Genomic DNA, 16,701 nt, shown 5'->3' with positions numbered 1-16,701 from the left:
GGGAAATAACCTTGAAACTAACTTTGCTAACCAACAGCCCAAGCAGTGCAGCTAAGACATGTTTCAGGGGGCAAAAGCCTGCACCAAACACAATCACAGGAGGTTCACTCACCTCTACTATCCCATTATGCTGCATTCAGGGGCAGCAAAGTAATATATGCTTGCTCAGGTGCTGTGATAAAAACCATTATGTATAAGTCATCTGGTAAATCTTTGACTTCCAAATTCACATTAAGGAACACCTTATACTACATTCTGAGCCTTTCTAATAAAATCACAAAAAAACCCCCACCAATCAAAACTTATCATCTGTATTTGCTAAACAAAGCCAGCAATTTCTGTATTTTTTTTTAAACACCTTACATTTTGTGCCATGCTGTTGTTTGTTCCAACAGTAGCATAGTTAGTTTCGATAAAACAAACCAAGGCAGTGTTGAAAAGAAAAAAGCATTACAATGAAACAGTAAAATAAAAACATTTCACTTGAAGTATAACATCCAAAAGCTAGGACAGCAGCCTACTGATAAGTTTGTTCCAAGGCTGAGCTGCTGACTACAGAGTCTTGAGCTAGTTTATACAAGTTTTATCCTTGACTTGTAAATTGCAACTGCATGCAGTATTTAAGACGCTTAAACAAGTGAATTCTATAGTACTAAGATATAATGCTTGCTCCACCTGTTTCAGTACCATTTACTATATACATTCTGTGTGGTGAACTGGAATTAAACTGTTATTTATGTGCTAGGTTATTAAAATTATTTTCCTTGAGTAAGCAATTTATCGGTACATTTTTCTTTTAAATACTTTCTGTTAAATACTTTTAAATACTTTCTTCTGCTTAAAAATTCTTATTGTGTCTCAGTGGGATGCCACATGGAACAGCATGTGTGAGTGAACAACAAATACCCTGCTGTGGAATACATCTCTAAAATCTGTCCGATTCCCGCAACTGAGGAAACTTCACCCAAACTTCCCTTCTTCCCCATTACCCTCAAGTCAGACTCAGTACAGAGAGAGCTCACCAGGACTCAGCCTTTGCTACAAAGGGTGTTAATGCAACTTCAAGTCCTCTTCTGCCTATCCTTCAAAGTCATCTGGATGAGCCAGCTTGACTCCATAAGCTACAAAGCTATATTATTGATGCAAAGGATCTAATAATGATAATAATCTGATAAATAATGCCTCCTATTTCGGGATTGACTCTGCACTAACACTGCTTCTGGACCAGAGGTGGAATATAGAGTCTGTATTAATTATCACAACTATACAGTCTCCTTATTGGAGCTGCCTCACATCTAGTCAGCCTCCCAGACAAGCAAGAGTAGGAAGTCTTACATGTTTTTCTAACTGGATAACGCATTTAACAGCCAAGCACCATTTTGCAGACAACACTAAGGTGCTGCGTAACTTCTAAAGACAGACTTATTTCTGTTGAAATGAGATTCAAATTAATGGAAAAAGGTATTAACTTCTTCTGCAGGGCATTCAAGTTTTTTCCTATTCTGTTCCACCCCCACCCCAAAACACCCACCTTCTGGAACTTCAACAGGTAGCTCTGCTCCCCTTTTCACAAATGGACATCCAGACATGCAACTGACATATATTTAAACAAGCCTGAGTTTCTTCACTCCCTTGATCTGTTCATGATTTATCTAGTAACATTAAACTACAGCTTATTCCTCTTTCTGGGAAATCATAGCCTTCTGTATTTTCTCCAAGCAGAGTTTTCAAAATACTCAGGTGACACCAAGTGGTTAATTGTTGTACTGCTGTCTGTTCAGGATTACCATATGAAGAAACAACCAAGTATTCTGTTATGTGATAGTAATTACAGAAATACACATCACCAAAAAAAGAGCCGAGTGCTTTGAGATTATTAATCATAATAGTCCAAGTTTAAAATTCTATCAAAGCAGCCCTTTCTTATTCACTTACCTTAGGCTGCTTCTATGCTTTAAAAAGAAAAAAAAAAACTGTACATGTCATCAAAAATTAATTGAGCAAAAAAATTAAGTTCCTGTAAGAGACATGACTTACCAGAAGGAATTATTCTGTGTCATCCTTGTACACTCATGCTTATAGTAAGCTGCTTCCAAGAAGAAAGTCAGACTTTTCTCAAAATCACTGCTACTTATAAAAAGAAGCCAACACACCAAACCACACAACACATGCATGCATGCAGCATCACACAGCATGCCAAACCATACAACAACAAAAAAAATAGGACAGATGTTTCTTTCAACATAGTGTATAAATTAAGTTGGAACAAAACCAACTTCTGTAGATTAGATAGAAAAAAGAAATTCTATTTCTAGACTCCTTAGGGCTATGTTTCAGTATCATGACAATGCCAACATCAAAAGAGGGTTTTTAATCAACATGGAAGACGTGTATCTTTCGAAAGTCAGCCATGTATGTCTGCATTGAAATACGGCTCTCCATGCTCTGTGTGGGGCCAAATCCTCAGAAACAAGAATGCAGAGAGGCAATCAAAAGCAAAAATTTTATAGTTCAAAGATAACAAGACAGCATTACCAGCACTAGGCCATTAAGGGAACACTTTTTAAAAACCAAACGTGGGATTTGGAAATTCTACTAAGTAAGAATTCACATTAATTGTGATCATACAGCACACTGAAGTGCTAAAAAGCTTTAAAAGACTTAAATTCACCTTGTTTTGCTTTTAGCACTTGTAACTGTAATTGGAGATAATCTCAGCATATACTTTCTTCATTCTTTAAAATTAGTTTGCATTCTGAATTGGACCACAGCTGTGAATAATCATTCTTAGTCTAATTTTTTTTAGTTGTTCTGGTGATTCTTTCCTGAAGAAGTATGCGAGAGAAAATATCTTTAGATAATGCTACCTGTAAGCTACAAAATGGGTAGGCATGCATGGTCAACCATAAAACCTGAAGCTGTCTTCCTTCTTCTTTAAAGAAGAGAGAGCCTCATACCACTATTTTGAGTTTAGCATCTTTTTCATCTTTTGTGTTCAGGATTACACAAGTTATAAAGGTATTGCCCTAATTTTCATAGCTACAAAAACAACGGAAAACACTCAATCAGTAAAATGCTGCCCGGTGAGTGTACAAAACCAGGCACAGAAACTTAGCCCTTTTATTATTAAAAATAAATAATTCTCATCACTTTGACCATCTGAAAGTATCACCTTCTGGAGATGCCCTATTAACACAAACCAACCATATCACTGCTGAAGTGGAGACAATGTGTAAGGCTTTGTATTTTGGAGACTCTTCTTCCTCCAAGACCTTTCGGGTATGCAAAACCAAGGAGAAGCAATATTCTAAGCAAGCAGAAAAAGCTTGTTTACATTTCAGTCATGCACTGTAAAAAAAGGCATCACAGTCAAGCCTGAAATGTCTGCTACTAGGCACATCCAAAAGAAAAATCTCACTACAGTCTAAGTATCAAGAGACTTCCAGAACAAGTGCTAAGTAGCAGTATGAGGAAGAGAAAGATGGCAACACTATTTTAACAGTTTGCTATTGGCAGTAGCTTTTCCAATCCACCAAAACTAGAACAGGTGAGAAAAAACAAAGAAGAAAAAAAAAAGGGAGGGGCACAGAACAGAGGGGAACAGAAAAGTCTTTCTTAAAGCATTTCTCAGGAACAGAATCAGTCATCACTAACATAGCATTTCACTTAACCTTTCAGTTACTATTTCTGCTTCTGTTTCCCTGAAAATTTAGTTTCACTGGTCCAAAATGATTAATAAAAGCATTTTAAAACACTTCTTTATCTGTTTTAATTTCTCTTCCTTATATTCCTAAAGCAGAATCAAGCTTTAAATCTTGTGGATGCAGTCCTGGGCCCTGTATGCATGTACAGCTGATCAAAAAAAGGATTATTTACTGTATTGTATGATCTCATTGTGCTTCTGTCCAGAACTGCACTATACAGGATCACCAAGTCTGATGCCTCAGACACTGCCCCACACACAGCAGGCATTATCCAAAGAGAACACCACTCCTTTCAAACCTGGAAGTCCATGGCTTAAGAAGGCTCATAGTCTAAACTAGAATGTGAAAAAACACAGCAGTCTATTAATAAATGGAAATAATAGTCATTGAAGCACAAATTGTTTCAACTTCCTAGATATTACAAGAAACTTGAAAAAAAACTTGCCTACCACTCCAAAAACTAAAACACTCCCTCTCAAACAACTCTGGCATTGCTCCAATTCTGAATTAAAAAAACCTCAAACCAACGAAACAAAACAAACAACAACAAATACACACAAAAACCCCAAAATCTGCACCCAAAAAAGCCCCACTTTCTACATACAATTAGACAAGTAACTAGGTTGTATTATCTGAACAAGCCTACCATCTCCAATGTAATTCTTCACAGAAAGAAAGAAAGAAAAAAAACAAAACAGAACAAAACAAAACTAAACAAAACAAAACAAAATAAAAACAACCCAAAACAACAAACCTCTGGCTCTGGGATTCATTAGAAACATTGTTTTGTAATGACAGAAAAATATTTATGTTGTTCTACAAAACACTAGCAAGAACTCACTTCATGATACAGCACCTACTGATCTAGTCACGCTGGAAGAAACCATGCAACAAATACACAAGAACATTACTCAGCAGATCAGAGAAATTACGTGATGGTTCACATACTTTCAAAATTACAAAGATCAGTCATATCTCATCTTCAAATATATCAAGATGTAAAGGCCAGAAAGAGAAAAAGAGCTAACTAAGCAGAAGAGGAACTGTTCAAACGAACAAGTAGAATAAATTAGACAAAGCTTTGCCTGGATGTATGAGGTGTTTTCAAACCATTACGGTATGGCTCTATAACAACCTTCAAATCTGACTACCAAAGAGAATGAAGTTTGATCAGATGATGACTACAATTACTAATGAAACAACCTGGAACTAGAATCAGTTCTGTGTTGTGAATGCTGTGTACTGGATGTTCTGAAAAATGCTGGGCAGGAACAAGGTGGCAAAAGTGTTACATTTTGTATTATTTCTGAATTTCACTTTATAGAGCAACAGGGATAACACTGTCAGAACTGCAGTGACCTGTTTTCTTAGTTATTAACAACAGATTTTACCATAGCTTTTTCTAATATAAATACTTCCCTTTTCTAGTAGTTGTGTTCTAATTTCAAAAAATTGAATATATACAAATGAAGATGCTAGACTTAGAAAGTAATTAAGAATAACTGTATCCCTCTTTTCTCCCATTTTCTAGTTAAATAAAAAAGAAAGAACACTAAATGACAGCACTGCTACCTAAAGATAATACACATAGAGCCATGTGATGATACTCTGCTACAATCTTAAGAATGTCTATACAGAGGAATCCAAAAAGCTTCACAAACCTATTTACTTATCTGAATATTGATCTACCACTTCCATTTTCCCTATTGATAATAAATCAAGACCACAGCTTTCCAAATAAATTTTCAGCACCATAATCATCACACAGATGAGCTTATACCTAAGTCACTTGAACACGTTATCTAGTTCTTCTTTAGAAATCATTATGGTAAATGCAAGCAAAAATGACCCTGGCACTGCACTGTATAGATGTTCACACAGTGTTTCTTCAGTGCTCTCACCTGATGGTCCAGGCTCAGCTCACTATATGAGAAACAATTTTTCTGTAGCTAACTTACACTTTATCTAAGAATATACACACAAGCCAAGATACATACATACACAAAGAAAAAATTCAACTTTTCTAGCTTCAGTTTTTAAGAATTAATTGAATGCGTTTATGCTTACCTAGATGTAGAAGTGCGAACTGTGCTGCCAATTCCTTTGCAGCTTCTACTGTTGTACAGAGTTTGTCTGGCATGAAATAACTCTGGGAACCATCTGCAATTGTAGGAATAAGCACCTTGTACACCAAGAGTACTTTCCCATCCTGACTTGTGGTTGAATACAAGTAGTATTCTGGTGGTGCCCAGTTGTTTTTGTTGCAAAAATAATCCAGACGCATTGCCGCAGAACTGAAGTGACTAGATTTTAAAGAATACATGCTAACTGGAGTAAGCTTTATTCCTGGAAAAAAAGGGTATGTACATCTTTCAGCTTCAGGCGGACCTGGACTGTGCTGACCATTAAGACGAACTGAAAGACTTGCTGGTTTGACAGGAAACCCTAAAAGATTTTCAGAACCAGGACTTGTCTGACCATTAAAATGTTGCTTCCAAGTACCTTCTTTGTTGACTGGCTTTGCCAGTGTTACCTCAACACTAGCTCCATCAATGCACTTTCCATTCATTACAGACATAGCAGCAACTGCATCTTCTCGATGGAAAAAATGAACAAAAGCATAGTCTCTTAGCTTCTTTACACGTTCAACTACTCCTGGCTTGAACTTGTTGAATTCAGCTTTAATTGTGTCCTCCGTAGTAGATATCATTAAATTTCTTACATATAATACTTTAACTCTCTGCATTGTTTCTTCATCAACTTCTTTTTCCGGGTCTGCCCAGTCAACTTGAATAGTGTGGCCCCACAGTTGGAATGTTCCTACAGCAAAGAAACACTATATCAATTAGAAATATGCAAAGGAAAACAAAATAATTCTTATCAACTACCTCTACAAAAAGCAAACATGAAGCATGCCGCATGAAATTGGGTTTTGTTGCCTGCATCTACTTCAGCAAAATATGTAAAATAATGCTACTTGAAATTATTAAAGAAAATAAGATTCCACAAAAAATCAGTGTTCTATCTGTACCCTTTGGGCTCATTAGGTACCATAAGCTGTCAAAACACTGACTTCGTGATTTTTTGACAGGCGTATACATGTGTATATAAAGCAACATGCTATTTTACCAGTTAGTAAACACAGCCTCTTCAACAATATTACCACTTTAAAAAGTAAGGTCAACACCTGGAAAAAGTCATCTAAATGTATATACATTAGCACAAGCCTTACTCCATGTTGCAACAGACACCAAATCCAAAAACTAAAAACCAGTCCACCTTGTTACTCATTTCAAGCCAACATTTTGCAGATCACACAACTAGTTTATTTTACATTCAGTGATCTGGCCATATTTCTCCCATTACTTTGCAAGGCCTATATAAGTCTTAGGTAACACTCCTTCCTAACACTGTCAGCAATTAACACAAGACTTGCCTACATCTTAGCTTTAACAAATACAGGGAGTTTTGTCATTCATTTCAGCAAGGCCAATGCTATATTATCTGTTCAAATGACTTTGCTTCTCCAACTATCTTGTTTAATTTCCTTCCCATTTAATTTCTCTTCCTTTCTGTTCTAGAATTTCCCTTTTTAACTGTACCTTTACCTACTCCCTTCTCTTTCAGTATATTTAACCCCTTCTACTTTGTCTCCCTCAAAAGGTATAAAATAACATGCAAAGAAAAAGTCATCTTCTACTTGTTAAATTCTTAAAATTATTTTCTAGTAAAAGATTAAAGACCTACTCTCAAATGTTTTTAAAATACACAACATCAATAATATCACTCATGACACTCAAAGAAAATAAGGGACACATTCCAAGCACTGTATTTTTTAAGCTCAGCTTTAAGAGAATTCATGTGCAGGGACAAGTGCATGCACATGAAAACTAGATGCGTGCCTGAGCAAATACGTATCTTGGTGTAAATTACAGTAACCTGTGTTTATGAAACAGGTATCTGCTCTTTCATTCTCAGAACTGCTTACATTTCAGCTTTAAAACAAAAATATCAAACAAAACAAAATAAAAAATACAAAAACCCCATCCCTGATTCACCAACCAAAAAACCCCCCAAAGACCTCTTCAGCTGAAAGGCACTACTGCAGTTTTGGAACACTCAAACTACCTTAAAGAAAGGAAAACAGGGATGATCCACCACCCCACCTCCCACAAAATGGAGACACATACTCCCCTAAAAACTCAATTTAATTACAAATAGGTTTACCTGGGATTAGCCGCCGTCTAGCCACTGCAGCGGCTCTGTGCGACTCATATTCTACAAAAGCAAAGCCACGATTTTTAGTTTTGTCAGTGGCATTTGGATAAACAATGACATCCACAACACCTTCTGTAACTTTTTTCATTTCATTCAGTATGTCTTCTTTTTTCTTTTCTTTTGGAATTGCTCCAATAAATAGTCTGCAGTTGTCCAAGCTTACGCAGACACCAATAAATTTCCCTGGACGAATTTCGTAATTGTTAAGAATCTTGATGGCAAGCTGGGCTTCCTCTTTTGTGGTGTACATAACAAAAGCATAGCCTCGATTCTCACCGCTGAATTCCATCATCAGTCTGAACTCATAGATCTTCCCAGCTCTCTCAAAAACAGGAACTAATTCATCTTCATACATATCACGAGGAATCTTACCCACAAAAACTTCACATCCACGAGGTGGTGGAGGACCTTCCCAACCTTAAAAGGAATAATCCAATAACAATCTTAGTACAAATGAGGCACACTTCCCCCCCGCCATAATTTAGAGGTGGGAGTGAGTTATTTATTTTTAGTCTAAATTTAAAAATAGCATATTCTCATCCATTATTTAATTCTTATTTTTGTTCTGTTTAAATAAAAGAAAGTCATAAGCCCACAATTTGGATTACTTTAATTCCATCTTCTGTTTTTTTCCACTGGAATCTGTATAACAACCCACTGAACCTAGCATTATTCAAAACACTGATAGCTTTGCTGTAAGAGTCTACACTTCAATCATTTTTTGCCCCCTGAAATTATGTCAGTTATGAATACAACTGATAGGTGATAACTGAGAAAGAACTTAAGTTGTATTTTCTACTCTAGCATTTTAAAGTTGCAAATGTTTTTTCTGCACTTCTTGTGCATACTTTAAGAAATTTTGTTTAGGGTCCCCAGAGCAGTATTTTTTTTTCTTTTTTAGCATCATTCAAAACGTCTAAACATTGTTTCCACATTTTCCATTCATTCACTAAAATCAAACTCCCTAAGGAAGGTAGGATATGGAGCCATCCTTTTTTCAATAGCCAAAAAGACTGAATACTTTTCCTCTAAAAACAGACCACAGTTTTCATGGGCTGGAGCTGGATGGTAGGGGAAAAAAAAAAATTTAAAAACCCCACAGAACAAGCAGGGCCCCAGTTCACACCTGAAAGTTACAAGATCCGTGCTTCTGTCCTTAAGCCAAGGACATGCATATATGTCCATTTAAAAATATAGAGTTATGGTCTACAAATATGGCACTCCATTTTCTCAAAATATGATTTTTTTTAAAGTTTTGTTGGTTTTTGTTTGGGTTTTTTTTTAAACCAAATTAGACAAACAAATCAGGTAGAAGTTTCAAAGGCAGACAAATAGTTAAATCATAACTAACGGCTTTTTCTAAAGTTTTGACAAGAAAGGTTCTACACAGGAAAGCAAGCAAGGAGTACAGAGCTGGCAGAAAAAAGGAACAGAAATTGATAAGTACTAGTATGAAATGACAAAGCATACAGATAGAAGGTGAAAAAACCCTTACTTTTTACAAGATAAAACAGGAAGATAATCAAATACTTTGGCCTGAAGTTCAGAATAAATTATATTTATGTGATTTTGTAATTAAAACTTTTTCCTTCATGTAAATATCATCAAAGATCATGTAATTTAATAATGAAAAATATTTTTAACAGCATTGCAAAATTTTTGCCTTCTCACAGAAAATACATTTTCATCTACAAGCTGTACACTAAGAACTACATGGTACACAGGGAAGCTACCAAGACATTAGAACTGACATGCATTTGGAGCCTTGCTGACATGGCTCATCTAGTAAAAAGTTTGGCTCTGTTCCACACAGCATTCAACATCTTTATCATTTTCAGCTTTATAAACGTTTATCACCACTTCAGCTGAAGTCTGCAGGCCATGGCAAGTAACAAAGTGTGCAGGCTAGTACTGCCATCAGTCACATTGTGCCAGTCAGTTGCCCACATAAAAAAGCATTAACCAACAGTACACCATTTAGGAGCTCCAAAGACAAAAGCAACTGCACCCCTTAATCAGGAAAAAAGGGAGGAGGACATGCTTGGGAAGTCATGAAATTAAACAATAATGTTCATTTATTAACTAGACAAACTTTTACCATCATCCTCAGCTTGGTTAACTTATTAAACAGTGATTCTCATTAAGCAAAAGCCTTCTGCCATTCAAAAAGCCCCCCTTCTAATTTCAAAGCTGCATACTAACTTAGCATTACAGCACATTACTGTCAACTGGAAGTAAGTTATGGCTGCTGACTTAAAGAAAACCTGGTCATGACACATTTTCCAATGAGCAACATGTATTTAGCAGAGCAAACATGGAAACAGTTAACCAAAAGCACCATTCCTCAAGTAGTTATCAACTGACCAGAAAGTTTCCTTGAATTGGTACTAGATTCATCACTGGGCGATAGATTATGGGATTCCTTTTTTGCAGCAGTTCAAGTAATCAAACTTCAATCAACATTACAATTATAATCCTCCCACTGTTAGTGAAATCCGTGCCATCTCACATTTTCTTCCATGTAATTCTAATGACTTACATACCCAATTACATCAGTATGTCTGCAGCAATCTAAGCAGAGGACCCAAACAAAGCAATGAAAAGTCACTGTCTTAACCTTTTTTGTTGGTTAAGGGGTTTTGTGGGGGTTTTGGATTGTTTTGGGGTTTTTTAGCCAACAGATACATTTTCCATAAGTGGCATAAATTGAACAGGAACTGTGATGCAGCCAACTGTGGAAAAAAAATTTAATTTTTGTAGGGTAATTTTGAGCCAGATCAGCTGCTTTCTCTGGATAACATGCAGTCAGATAAACAAGATGGTAACAGGAAAACAGAGCTGACAGACTACCTCCTTTGGCATGAACACAAGCTTATATAAACCACATTTTAAACAAGCAAAATTCACAGTGAAACTCTTCATTTACAAACAGTTACAGAAATTTCTTACAAACCATCTCAAGCATTCAAGTCTCACCTGGCCTAAAAACCTATTTACAGTAACTAAGCAAGTATGAAAATACATGAAGATATAAAGGCCAGGTATCTAATGCCAATGAACAGATCCATGGAACATATAACTTGTCAAACACATCTAGTTTCAGAAAAGATTAACAAATTCCATTAATAAAAGTAACTCTGCCAAACAAATACACTTAATACTGCCTAATGTTCTAATTAAAAATTATAATGTAAGAAATGTATTAAGTAATTTAAGAACAAGCCAAGCTCTCAGGAAATAGTCAGTGATGCCCTGCAGTTCTTTTCCCGATGCCATTTTCAAAATAATTTCACAGGTCTTCCTTTGGCTATTTTGTACAAGCTACTAAAAGTATGTACATAATTTTAGACAGGAAAAACTTCCAAAGATAAATAATTTTGATGCAGTTATATCTTAAATTACATACAGCAATGAGGAATACAGTTCATGCTTACAAACATGATTAGAAAGATATGGGATCACAGCCCACAAGTGAGAATGAACTGAGAGAGCAGCACAAAGAATTTTCCTTCTTTCTGCTTGTGTAAGTGCATAATCTGACTCAAAAAGAAGAGTTACTGTACTCCATGTGATACAGGCAGGAGTAGGGGTAAAATTCTTGTACACTGCTGATGTCAATGACAACACTGGAAAAAATTATTTAAAATAAAAGAAATGCTTCATGAAAATTTAAGGCATTTGATTCATTTCATCAGAATAACAAGAAATGTTAAGATAAAGGTAACTGGCCCAGCGTTACTACAGAGTATTATAAGTACTAGGTATTTAATCCGGAAAATTCGAAAAAACTATTTCAGACTAGAAATAAAAACTCAAAATTCACCAGGAAAGATGCTAACCATTTTAGCAAGCTAAGTGTAGGATTAGATAATCCCACCTTTCAGCGTTCTCAAAATCAAACCCAGGTACTTTTCTGAAAATGTGTCTTAGCCAAAAAAAAAAAAAGTCATCAGGCTCAACACAATAACCAAGTAGGAAGTAAATGTGTAAGATACACAGAACTTCAAACTAAATGATCTAGAAGCCACTTATTTTCTTAATGTATTCTTGAGAAGAACAAAATGACATTTTGTTAGGGGAAAAAAAAAACCAACATAAATTTTAACTCTTGCATAGGAGAATAATGACAAAAAAAAAAAGATAATGAGGAAAAAAATACATATCTAGTGCACTATTACTCTTCCTCTGTTAAAGTGTCTTCCATCAAAGCAATAACAAATTCAATCATTTGGGTTTTATCCACTTATTTCACAAACTTTCAGCCTTTGCAGCACAAGATAAACCCACTAGTTTCCAGCATTTGTATAAGCATGGATTAAAGCTGAATGATCTTGCAGCAGCTTCAAACAAAAACACCCTTTATCAGCCCTAAAAGGCTTTTCCGTGCACTACCTGTGAGTGTTCCTCATTTTCTATGAACCAAATCTGCAGCAGCAGTTTCAGCAAAATTATTTTAGCAGGGGATAGGGCTATTTCAAGAGATTTATTATTACTAAATTACTTACCACAGTATCAGACATGTTTTTGAAATAGCATTTAATACAGAAGGAAAAATTAAGTCTTCCAATCCAGTAATATCCTGGAAAGTGTTTACTAAATCAAATAGCCAGTTTCCAAATTGCAATGGACGTATTCCATATACTTGCAGGACTTAATTCTACTCTTTCTTTCGTCACTAACTTCAGTGGAAATATAATTGGACAAATAGCAAAACCACTGTAGTGACAAAGTTTGTTTTCCACCGAAGCAATAACTTCCCAGTTCTAGTACTTAAGTATCCTGTTTGCAGTGTGACAATAAAACCCAAACCACCATAAATTAACCAAGATGATGACTGTAGTTTTTACAGCATCAAAACAATCTCTGTTATTCTGTGGGATTTTTATCAACGGTTATTTTCTATTTACACATGGATGCACACTCAACAGTTTATGTTTTCCAGCGTATTAAGTGAAAGATTAATAACACATGAATAATAAACTCTGAGTACTGTGCTTCACTGTTAAAAACACATCCAATGAATAATAAAAGCTCCAGAAGCTCAGCACATATCGTTTTTTCTTCTCAGAATGAAGAGGGGGGGTAGGTTATGTTAGACATGGAGAACAAATTAGTCAACTCTGAGAACAAAAATAGTTAGATTATCTTCACTGTTACAATCCCAGAGAAACAGAGGTTTGTAAAAAAAATGCTTTGGCCAATGCAAGTGGTAAGACAAGAAATAAAGTAGGTTATTCCTGCAATTACCAACTTGGTTTTCCTTTCTGTGCCACTAAACGTTTTCACGCACGTTCTCAGTCGCATGGAACACAACTGGTATTTTCAGTTCCATATTTGTATTGCTACCTGTCAACTTCAGGTGCTTTTAAAGCTGTGACTTCTTAAATCCACCAAGAACAAATGTTCAACATAGTCTACCACAGGAGATCTGCTGGAAACTGTAAAGCATATCAAGACCCTGTATGTGTTGTGTTTCTTACACTCTTCCCTAAGCATATACTGCTGGCCACTGTCAAGATACAGGACATGGGGCTACACAAATTTTCAGTCTGATTCAGCATAGGTCTCCTTATGGAAAATAAACTCCAAGTTCGTAATCTCAAATAAATGCTTACCTGGTGGAGGACCACCAAATTTTCTTTGCCCATTTTCTTGAACCATGCTGTATCCAGTCTTCTCCATCAGGGCCAGTAAAGCCGCCTCATTCTGAGTGCCACTTCGGATTTTGCCACATCCATTTGCTGCAGGTTTATTTTCCTCATGCATATCTGCAATAGCTTCAACAGAACATTGCGGATACTTCAATTCTAATAATTCTAAATTGTCGTATGTACATAGAAGCTACCAAAGAACTGAAAAACAACTTATGCTACATTTGTCTGTTTACTGTGACTTTGTTTAGCATAAGGCTTCAATTCTACATCCAACTACTATCATCATATATTTGCTTTCAAAACATTGTTCTGTAGCCGTGATATCTTGAACTTTAACCAGCATCTATATATTCTATATTCAAACTTTCTTAAGAGGTATCACAACTATTTTCTAAGTATGCTGCCCTTCATGTAGAATAATGAATTCTTTCATAAATCAGGTTATCACAGTTGTGTAGAGACCTATATGCTACTCAAAATGACAAGCTCCACTTTCTTATTACTACATTTTATAGAAACACCAATGATTTTAAAACTGTATTTTAGTACAAAAATACTTAGGAAACACATTAAATCCACGCCTAATTAATATAAAGAATTCAAAGAACTCATGAACGTAAGTAATTTAATCAAAACCAATATATAATAAAACTAGGCAGAACTATCCGTCAAAACTAAGGGGTTGAAATAATCTAGCCTCTGGGGTCCTTATTTTCCTGACTTTATCCATTTTCACTATTTCTAAAACTAAAAAAGTTTATCAATACGCTCTATCCACTATTTCCCAGGGCATGCCAAGATCTCATGCAACATTTTTAAGTTTCTGTCATCCAGGTGATGGGAAACAATCATACCAAGGGACTCATGTGGTAATTACCAACTTCAGTAGCCAAGCTGCTAAAAAAAAAAAAAAAAAAACCAAAAAAAAAAAAAAACCCAAAAAAAAACTTTCAAGTCAGATTTTTTTTTCATTGCCTCTTTTTCTTCCCCAATTTATGTTGTCTTTTCCCAAGATTTTCTGCCTTAAGGTCTGCAATACTTAGACAAACAATCTTCTTCAACACTTCAATTCTTTCCCCAAATGGTATGTACAAGTGTTATGCCACTCATCCTCCAAAAGAAATGCTCCCAAATAAATCACCACCAGAAAAATAAGCTACAACTTTGTTTGTTCTTTTATGTCCCTTGTATTTTCAGCTTGCTTCGTCTTCAGGATCAGGCTCTAAAAAGTAACATCCCGAGACATCAGCAGTTTATTTTTTCCAGGAAAAACAGTTAAAATAATTTTAAATTTCACACAAATATTTCTTGTCAACCCACTATTATCTGATGAACAATGAGGCTTCCTAGTTAAGGCCTCAATTAATGAAGTATCTGGAAAGCCGATACTAAAGGAAACTAAATCAAGGGCAGTAAGGAGTGTGTAAGCATTCATGTCTCCCTTTTCATTAGACTTACACTACTCAGGGTCTCCAGAAATCAACTATCTCAAGCACGGCACTGAACTTTATTGCACTGAACTAAACACTGCCAAAAGAGAGGGAAGAGTAGTTCAAAAATAGTTACAATTGCATATTTTATCTACAGTCTGAAGCTGAAGCCACCTTCTCCTCTTCAGCTTGTCACTTCTAGTGCTTTTGTACCAGCTGAACTATTCCTTTTAGCTTGATTATCCACATGAGCACCGTTATCTACACAATTTATTTTACCTGACAGCTGACTATGTAATTCCCTACCACTAGCAGAAACAAGAATTAGTAAAAATAAAGCCATGCATAGTTGTTAATGTACCAAATGTTACCCCACCCTATACAAAGGTTTTCAGATGATTGCTCATCACACTAAGCAAGCTTTTCCCTCCATACTCAAAACACTAACCATCCCCATGGTTGCTAGCCCTTTTATTCTTCCTCTACATATTCCACTGAAAACTACCCCAGTATTGCAAATTAAATTATTCTGCATAAAATAAAGTTTTTCAAAAGATTATACGCTGTATTTATGAAGTGGTTAAGCCCCTTCCATTGACACATTTGTGCATGTTATGCAATTATATTACTGTCCAGAGGTGGACTTCTGCCCCCTGCAACAGCTTAGTAATTTCAAATCTGCTTCAAATCAAAGCAATAATGAAACTATTCTTCAGTGCATTCTTTTCACCACAGCCTTCAAATGACATTGTAACAGACTCTACACAACCCCTAATTAGAATGGTGACAGAATAAACACAAGTGCAATCTTTTTCCATCCTAGAAAAAGATGACTTTTGGTGGAGATACACGTATTTTTGTCTTTTCTTGTCAGGGCAGGACTCCATACAAGCAAGCAGTCTAGAGAAGCTTATATGACACCCATCACTGGTCATTAAAAAAGCCAAACCCCAAGCAACTTCTAGCTTCATGAAAATGAGATTCCAGAAAGGAAGCAGGGTAGAACGCAGAAAGATCCCCAACAGGCAACAGCAGTAGCAGCGTGACTCCTATCTGCTACATACAGCATCACATCTCCTCTCAGCAACTGAATCACACACACTGTGCTTCACAGCCTACAAGCTGCCTGGAGACTCCGTAATCAGGAAATCTCTCGGCAGTTCCAGGCCTAACAAGCTATAGAATTAGACAACAAAGCTGGGTCAAGTGAGGGGTGAATTTGTTTTCCCTTTGCCTCAGTGAGTTCAGACATCCAGACAAGGAAAACCTTATCTGTAAGAGCAGCAAGGGGACACCAGATTAAAATAGTGGGAGTTGAGGAGGGTGTCCACAGCTCCTGGACGTTACTAGACACTGAGGAGCCAGGAGAGGACACAAGAGGACCAAAGACAGGCCTACACGCAAAAACACCACTATGGAGGTACGACGGCCTGCGAGACAAGGAAAGAAAAAACAGCAGCACCGCAAATACCCTGCGCTACTCTCGCCGACGCGCACGTTGAGGGCGGCCCCGCAGCACCTTCTCCTCGCGGCCTCCTCCCTAACACCGCCTCCGCCTCTCCTCACAGCACTGCAAGATCCTGAACCCGCTGCTCTCCCCCGGGAGGCGAGGCCGCGGCACGAATTCCCGCTCTA

General features: G+C 36.5%; 1 protein-coding gene across 1 annotated transcript; it reads right to left on the bottom strand.

Annotated features, from left to right (window-relative positions):
- Positions 1-125: 125 nt before the first annotated feature.
- On the bottom strand, positions 126-16,681 carry RBM46 (RNA binding motif protein 46). The gene is made up of 5 exons (XM_010075656.1): positions 16,657-16,681; positions 13,598-13,759; positions 7,932-8,399; positions 5,772-6,524; positions 126-172 (listed from the first exon to the last, which is right to left on the bottom strand). Exons 2-5 carry the CDS (start codon positions 13,746-13,748, stop codon positions 126-128), a joined length of 1,419 nt encoding a protein of 472 aa, XP_010073958.1. The 5' UTR covers positions 13,749-13,759; positions 16,657-16,681.
- Between the last annotated feature and the right edge of the window lie 20 nt (positions 16,682-16,701).

This window comes from Pterocles gutturalis, unplaced genomic scaffold (assembly GCF_000699245.1).
Source record: "Pterocles gutturalis isolate BGI_N339 unplaced genomic scaffold, ASM69924v1 scaffold39727, whole genome shotgun sequence".
Lineage (NCBI taxonomy): Eukaryota > Metazoa > Chordata > Aves > Pterocliformes > Pteroclidae > Pterocles > Pterocles gutturalis.
Note: the sequence above shows the minus strand (reverse complement) of the source record. Positions and strands in the feature narration are given on the sequence as shown.

Coding starts and splice junctions, on each gene's coding strand:
- RBM46 (XM_010075656.1), bottom strand. CDS start 13,748: ATGCATGAGGAAAATAAACCTGCAGCAAATGGATGTGGCAAAATCCGA. Junction 8,400..13,597: donor ATTTGGTGGTCCTCCACCAG/GTAAGCATTTAT, acceptor ATTCCTTTTAAG/GTTGGGAAGGTCCTCCACCA. Junction 6,525..7,931: donor TAGACGGCGGCTAATCCCAG/GTAAACCTATTT, acceptor TCTTTGCTGTAG/GAACATTCCAACTGTGGGGC.